Source organism: Lissotriton vulgaris, chromosome 1_1 (genome assembly GCF_964263255.1).
Source record: "Lissotriton vulgaris chromosome 1_1, aLisVul1.2, whole genome shotgun sequence".
Lineage (NCBI taxonomy): Eukaryota > Metazoa > Chordata > Amphibia > Caudata > Salamandridae > Lissotriton > Lissotriton vulgaris.
The window spans coordinates 872,594,608-872,602,376 of NC_141685.1; the positions used below are offsets into that span (position 1 = coordinate 872,594,608).

Consider the following 7,769-nt stretch of genomic DNA (forward strand, 5'->3'; position numbering starts at 1 on the left):
CCTATGTCACCACTGACGCATTTGTTTCAGAAGGCCGATTTGCAGCTATGCTGCAAAACCGCCCCAGTAACAAAAACAGCCCCCCAGGGCTCCAAAAACTGGGCCCCACCCTGGCAGCCCACTGGAGAAACGCCTGCTGCCCGCTACGGCTAGTCAGGCCCTGCAAAGGGCCTTGAGAGCATTTTGGTTGCACCTTTTTTAGATTCGACACACACACACCATAGCACTGCAGGGAATCAGCTGCGCGTGCTTCATAAATCCGATTCGACACACACACACCATAGCACTGCAGGGAATCAGCTGCGCGTGCTTCAGAAATCCATCCCCTTGTTTATCATGGTGTGTCTGGTGTGAATTCAATGTTGCAGTTTTGTGGCAGGTGCACTATTTGTCAGTGTATGGACAGGTTATATAACAGTAATGTAGGTTTACTTCTGTGTGTTTTACTTTTACGATGTTTCTGCGATGGACATGTGTCCACTACTGGCTTTCTGCCTCTTTTTGTGTCTACCTGCGCGTGCTTTACTCTGTGAGTGCCTCATTTGAAGTGTGAGAGAGGTAGTTTGATGAGATGTTTATTGGAGCAGTTTCTTGTGTACAGGCTGGCTTAGAGGTTTCTTTGGCACTGTCTGTCTAGAGGGCCCATATGAGATTTAAATCAAGATAACATGGCATGGATTCTTTTTCATGATGACATGGAAAGGGGATTCATGTTGAATGTTAGTAGGAGCAACTTGTTCCATTTTGGCTTCTATTTGAATCTGCAGCAGTGTATGTTAATTTGTTTAAAGAATCGCAAATACGTTTGAATACATATTTTACATTTTCACAGCAGATACTTTACAGATGGCTGGGCTGGAGTTTAAGGGCTAAGAAAGACCCGCCTCTCTTTGGGTCAGAGGCTGCAGCTGCATTAGCAGGTATATTCTCAGATACTTTTTTTATCCACTATGGATATGTTGTTTGTTGTGTTGCATATGATTTGTCATACTGCTTATATGAGTTATTCGTTAAGGTTGGTTCACTTTTTAATGCTGTTTGTATGTTTCAGATTTAATGTCCATTATGTTATCTCTGAGTTGTTAATTTTCCCTAAATACATTGTACATCGTTTTCTTTATTTGTTCTTTTTTTAATCTCATTAGCTGTATATTTTTGTGTGCTGTATGTTTGTAACTACTTGGTGTCTTTTATGTTACTAATTATCATCCTTTTAATTGTTTGTGTGTTTTATCTCTTTTGTTTGTTTACAGTTTTCTTATGTTGTGGATTAGTTTTCAGTTGTTTGTCACTAATTTGTTATGTTTTATTTAGCTGTATAATGTTTTGAACTACTGCACGTTCTTGTATGTTGTTTTGTGACCGTTTTAAAGCACTAGAACAGCATTCAGGCGAAGGCAGTACACTCTTAAACGTTTCATCGCCTCCTTTGTTCTTGGTGACAGCCACCAGTTCAGCCTTGAGGGCTGAGGACTCCCTATCGGTAGAAATGCCCCGAGGCATGGAATGAGGTTTGTTGGCTCGTCTAACTAGTTCCTGTGGTGTTCACTCTTGCAGACTGAACGTAGCACTTGCTCTTGTGCCCATAAGAGGAGGCAGCACAGCTCTCACTTTCTTCAGCTCTTGGGAAGACACATTGATGGCCTTCTCCTGAGATAGAAACTGGTGGTAGCCATTGTCCAAGGGTTGCAGCGGCTTGTACCTTCGCTGATCTGCCATGTTATATTTTGCAACTTTCTGCTGCTACTATGTTCACCACCATTGGCAGTGCAATGCAGACTAGCTCGTTCTGCTGGAAATTAAAGCCGTCCAGTGTTCGTACAAACCAGGACCCTCCCACAGCGACAGTTCGAATCCCCTGAAACGGGATGGTTCCAAAGCGCATCAAAAGGCGAACATTCAAGCTGAACAAGGGCATGCTGAGCCTGTCAATGCTGAGTGTGGTGCTCTTCGAGGTGGAGCAACTTCTGGGAGAGGAGTTCCGGTGCCCAGAAGGTCAGGTCCTCGGAGTCACCTACAGCCTTTTGTACTTTCTCATGCCAGCCCTGGTGTGGTTCATGCTGGGCTTGCGGGTGACGTGTGGCTCCGGCGCCTCTTGCCAGTATGGCATGAACTCCCGCCAATCGACATGTTTCAGTTCATGCTTCTTGCCCTTCTTCAGAGCCTGCATCCTGCCCACGGTGTGGGTACTCTTCCTGCTCCGGGATGGGCGCTACGACGAGTGCATACTGGACTCTCTGTTATTCGAGGACCCCACAGCAAAACCAGATACGCAAAATCCAGCTCTCTACTCACCCTATTATACTTACATCCAGGTGAGAAGCAGCAGAGACCATAATCCTGACCCCACCCTTAATGCTAACTCTCCCCAGATCTAAATGACATGAATGAGGATACCAGGACCATTGAGCCCTATCCCATGTCAAACCAGCCTCGGTCCTAACCTCTGCCCACACTCCAGCCATGGTCTCTGCCCCCTCCTCAACCACAGCCCCAAGAGCTAAGAGCATTCATAGCTCCAGCCTCTAGTCTCTAAACGATACCCTCATTCTAGTTCCTATCACAAACCATACTTGTGCCTTATTTGCGATCTCTTATACTTACCACAGTCTAAACTTCTAAGCCCCAGCCCTAGCGCTAACTCCAAACTGGCTGTGAACAACCACACTGCAACCCCCCTTGACATCCTCTTCATAACTTTCAAGTACCCTCTCCCACCAGCCACCAGCATCCCCCGCTTCTCCCTCTCCTGCGCCTAAACTTAGACGCCTATAAGTACTCTTGTCAGGCAGAGGCGGACATACAGGAGCTTTCTGTAGTGCCTGATATCCCAGTTAAACTTAACATTCCATTTCCTAAAATAAACTTGATTAAAAGGGCGAGATGTCCACATTTTTACCCTGAAAATCCTGGCTCATTCTTCCCTAGGAATGCACGTAGTGTGCGAGGATACAAGTCATTGTGACTTGTCGACAGAGGGAGGCATTGCGTATATTGAAGCATGCTAGCATGCTAGCACATTGACTCGCCCATCGCATTCCCCTGTCTGTGGCACTCAAGTCTGTCTTTTCTTTCAGATGGCCGCCATCGTTGCCATTGGTCTGCTAATCATCATTGGCCTACTCCTAACCTGGCGATGCTCAGAGACCTCAGACCCCATTTGCTTAAGGCTGCTGTGTTGCTGCTGCCCAGCCTGCGCTAAGGAAGGCTGCGAGACCAGCTTGGACGCAGACGGGTATGAGCTGGAGGTGACGGAGGAAGTGGAGATACAGATCTTGGCCCCCGCTTGAAAAGAAAACTGGGCATTGGCTACTTTGAGTCTAGACTTCCTGACCACTCTTGAACAAAGTCAATGGTTGCCTGACAGAGAGCTGAGGAAGTACACCTGAGGGAGACAACCATAGGCGCTGGAAGTAGGAATGCAGGGGGTGCTGCAGCACCCCCAAATTAAGAATGCTTCAGAAGGTGAGTGAGCAATAAAAGTGCCTTTACATTTTGTTTCTGTCTTTTCACACTTTCTGTGCATTCAAAGACAGAGGTCAAATGTCAGGCTATGTCTTCAGATTAATCGCTCTTTATGTTTTTTTAATATGGAGATTTTTGTTTGCTTTTCCTTCTCTGACTGCAATGTGAGAGGATTTTGTAAAGTGAACTATGAGGCAATCTTGCTGGAGTCCAGGGGCTGTAGAAGGAAAGGCTGGAGGATGTCAACTTTTTTTCTGACATAAATTATTCAAAATATTTGCAGTTATGAAAGTATAAATGAAGCACACTTTTGTGCAATTCTGAATTGTGATGGAAATAAAGATTATAATACGATCAAAACAAATAAAGGCTTTTTACTTGGTGATGCTCATATGACAAATATTTCTGAAACCTGATTCCCACACATTATCGTTTGTGAGCTATATAGTTTTATAAGAAATACTGCATGACAGTGCACATTTTGTGGCCATTTCAATGGAAAATGTACAGTCTGAAAATATCAGTGTCCTACCACACCATGCCTTAGTAATTTAGATGTGACAAAGTGCTCTAAAATGCACCACTAGCTAAATACCACACCCATACCTGTCTCCTGCTGAATGGGCCAGCTCATTTGCTACACTTGTTCTTAGTGCGACACTTGGATTTCCATCATACCCATGACTTTGGCGATGTAACATTGATGGCAGTCCCCCCACGCTGAAAATTGTCCCAACACCACTGGAGACAAGAGTTAAATGGAGGGGAGGCTGGAGGAGATGTCCAGTGAGAGGGGTCCATATGTCCCTAGAAAAAAGTGCCAGTTGACTAGTGTTGTGTGCTCTCCAACAGTTATGAACACAAAGGAACAATGTTTCAGGTTCCAAAACCGCTAATTAGCTTACTGGTGACATCACCAGAAATGACATCACAGTCGTGTGGCCTATGACGCAGATAACTTCATGAAATATAAATTACGTGCCAGATCACCGTGGTTAGCCTTAAATTCTTTAACAATATGAAAGTAACTTCATGAGCAGCTGCAAGACTTGCATTTTATAACACTGCACAGTTTTTAGAAGATTGTTGGCGAGTCTCTTCCTGCTCTGAGCTGACATTTACCTTTAACATGTAAAACCCACATCTTACACAAAAGCATGAGAAGGACTGCGGTAACTACAGGCTGTAACGTTGTTAAAAACAAAAAAAAATTGGTAGTCTAATGCCTGGCGCCGGAAGTGATGGTACCTTGGCCCGTTAAACATGGCGGCCGCAATATAGCTTGATAGAGGATGCAAACTAGATATGTCCAAAGGCCTTGCCTAGCTCCGGCATGAAGCAAGCGGCTCCAGGAACGATAAGAAACCGAACAAGCAGGCGATGCCTGCCACCAACCAACTACGACATGCTTTGGTGCTGCAGCGTTGCGGAGATGTAGGCGCCAATCGCCCCACCACACAATACTTTATTACCCTGGTAATCAATGTCATTTATTGTACGAAGAGACTCACCCTGCACAGATCGTATAATGGGACCATGTCTGCTGCAAAACCACAGGCAAAGTATGACTAGGGTACTAACTAAGCTCTCTACCACAGGTCCATCCTTCCTTTTAAACCAGCCCATTTTACTCTTTTCTTCGGCCATTTGCTACTCTGCACAGCCCCAGTATGCACCATTCTATAGGCCGGCATTCACACAAATGATTTGGATTCAAATGGGGGTCAGCAGTAGACCGCTATGCAGTCACTACTACCCTTAGGGCTCCAACTCAGCCAGAGGGTAGCCTTGACAGTACCATGCTTTCAAAAGCCATTTTTAAAATCCAAATGTTTAATTTTCTTTTTTTGTTTCCTTCTACAGTGTTTACTGGTAGTACACTATTTCAGTGTTTTGTTATTAATGCTACATTTGTACCAAGCACAGGACGTTTTTTAGGTCTCGCCTAGGCAGCGTTTGTGCTGTCTCTTCGAGACATGCTGTATTCAGGATATGGGCATAAAGCTCTGCCTACTTTCCGCCCATCCTTTTAATTGGCTCCTGTTCCTGTCCTTTGTAAATAGTGGGTTTTCATTAGTCTATAGGCTTAGTAGTCCCTCCTTAGTACCGCCTTCTTTCCTCTTGTAACCTCCCATGAGGACACTCCCTGTTACATGTGTTTTTACACCCTAGGCTTTAATTACAGCCTCAAGGCACTATTTTCTTAAAGGCCTTCAGACAGGACAATCACTTGGTCCTAAACTAGGTTGGCAGTGGTTACTTTACTCGCTAGCACATCTTACATTTATATTAGACTTTCTATAAATTTCCCTTCATCAGCTCCACTTAGAGTACAACCTAATCCAGAATGAATCTAATAATTCTTTTGTCACATTTCAAAGCTACTAACTGTCCACATGGACATAGTTACTTGAATGTACTTGTGGAACTGTCTTGCATGCAATGCATTATGGGTAGGGTGGATTCACCATATCTTCTGCAGGGTGCAATACCATATGTGACCAAACGTTTATGATGCTCACAAGGGACCTCTAGGAGCAGCTTGCAGTACTGCACCTAGACAAGCAGTGCTGGTGCCTTGCTCACTAGGGACCTCTAGGAGCAGCTTGCGGTACTGCACCTAGACATGCAGTGCTAGTGCCTTGCTCACTGGGGTCCTTTAGGAGCAGCTTGCGGTACTGTACCTAGACATGCAGAGCAGGTGGCTTGCTCACTAGGGACCTCAATGAGCAGTTTGCGGTACTGCACCTAGACAAGCAGTGCCGGTGCCTTGCTCACTAAGGACCTCTAGGAGCAGCATGTAGGTTTCACTTCATCAGCTCTGCATAGAGTCCAACCTAATCTGAAATGAATATAATAATTATTTTGTCACATTTCAAAGCTACTAATTGTATATATGGACTTAGCTATTTGAATGTACTTATGGTAGTGTCTTGCATGCAATGCATTATGGCTAGGGTGGATTTACCATATCTTCTGCAGGGTGCAGGACCATATGTAACCAAACGTTTATGGTGCTCACTGGGGACCTCTAGGAGCAGCTTGTGGTACTGCAGCTAGACAAGCAGTGCTAGTGCCTTGCTCACTAGAGACCTCTAGGAGCAGCTTGCTGTACTGCACCTAGACATGCAGTGCTGGTGCCTTGCTCACTAGGGACCTCTAGGAGCAGCTTGCAGTACTGCACCTCGACAAGCAGCTGGAGCTTTGCTCATTAGGGACCTCTGGGAGCTGCTTGCAGTACTGAATCGGGACATGCAGTGCTGGTGCCTTGCTCACTAGGGACCTCTAGGAGCAGCTTGCGGACTGCACTGAGATAGACAATGCTGGTTCCTGGCTCACTACGCAAGCATTTGCAATGTACTGGGTCTTGCATTACTGAAAGTATGAGCAATCCCTCAAACTATCAGTAATACAAGACCTATTGCATTGGGAATGCTTGTTTATCATTTACGTGAATGGTAGGGTGGCAAACTTTCCATTATCACTCCACAAGACACTTTGCATGCGAACAGACAATATGACGTTTGTTGGAGAACAGGTGCATTTCTGTGGTTTCATTATATAGCTCCATCCTCTAAATTAGCTCATTTAAAAGTTAAAAATGTGTCCGACATTGAGCCTTTGGAGTATGATTCGTGTTTTATAAGTATTTGAGTGTCTTTACCGCAAACCTTGGCTACCCCCTATAGCCATTTTTACAAAATTAATAACTTGTAAATTCGAAATGGAATATACAGTCTTAACCCAAAAACACCAATGTTGGATATACCAGTATCCACCATGGATACTGCCATTAACCACCTAATGTCACAGCACCCAACAAACATCTTGCAATCCACTCATGTTTTTCTTTAATATGAAAATATTGGGGGAGCTTAGAAGCAGGTGCAATACAGTGAGTGAGTTACATAAAGAAAACCTCGACAGGACTCCTAACAATGTGGGCAGACAACAGAACTAGACAGGGTCCTCTGGCAAAGTTTCAGTTGTATAACTAAGAAACTTGACATCAGATCTCAGCTTTACAATCTCACCTATATATGCTGGATATTGGCACTGTATTTTCAACCTGCACAATGTACTTGCATGTCATCCAAAAATAAAGTCCCAATTCATACTGATGTATGATGCAAAAAGACATTTTACGTCCCATTTAATCTTTCACTTAACCAAATATCATGCTGATAGGTTTGTGAAATGTGTTTACTTTTCAAACAGTTCTAGAGTGAGGACATTAAAAATTTGCATTGTATGCCTGCTGAGTGATATTCATTCCAGATCCATTAAAAAGTTGAACTCCAATG

The 7,769-nt window shown here is 44.3% G+C and overlaps 1 protein-coding gene across 1 annotated transcript; it reads left to right on the plus strand.

Annotated features, from left to right (window-relative positions):
* Positions 1–1,686: 1,686 nt before the first annotated feature.
* On the plus strand, positions 1,687–3,290 carry LOC147748049 (uncharacterized). The gene is made up of 2 exons (XM_086927015.1): positions 1,687–2,315; positions 3,078–3,290. The coding sequence occupies exons 1-2, from the start codon at positions 1,869–1,871 to the stop codon at positions 3,288–3,290; spliced, it is 660 nt and encodes a 219-aa protein (XP_086783141.1). The 5' UTR covers positions 1,687–1,868.
* The last annotated feature ends 4,479 nt before the right edge of the window (positions 3,291–7,769 follow it).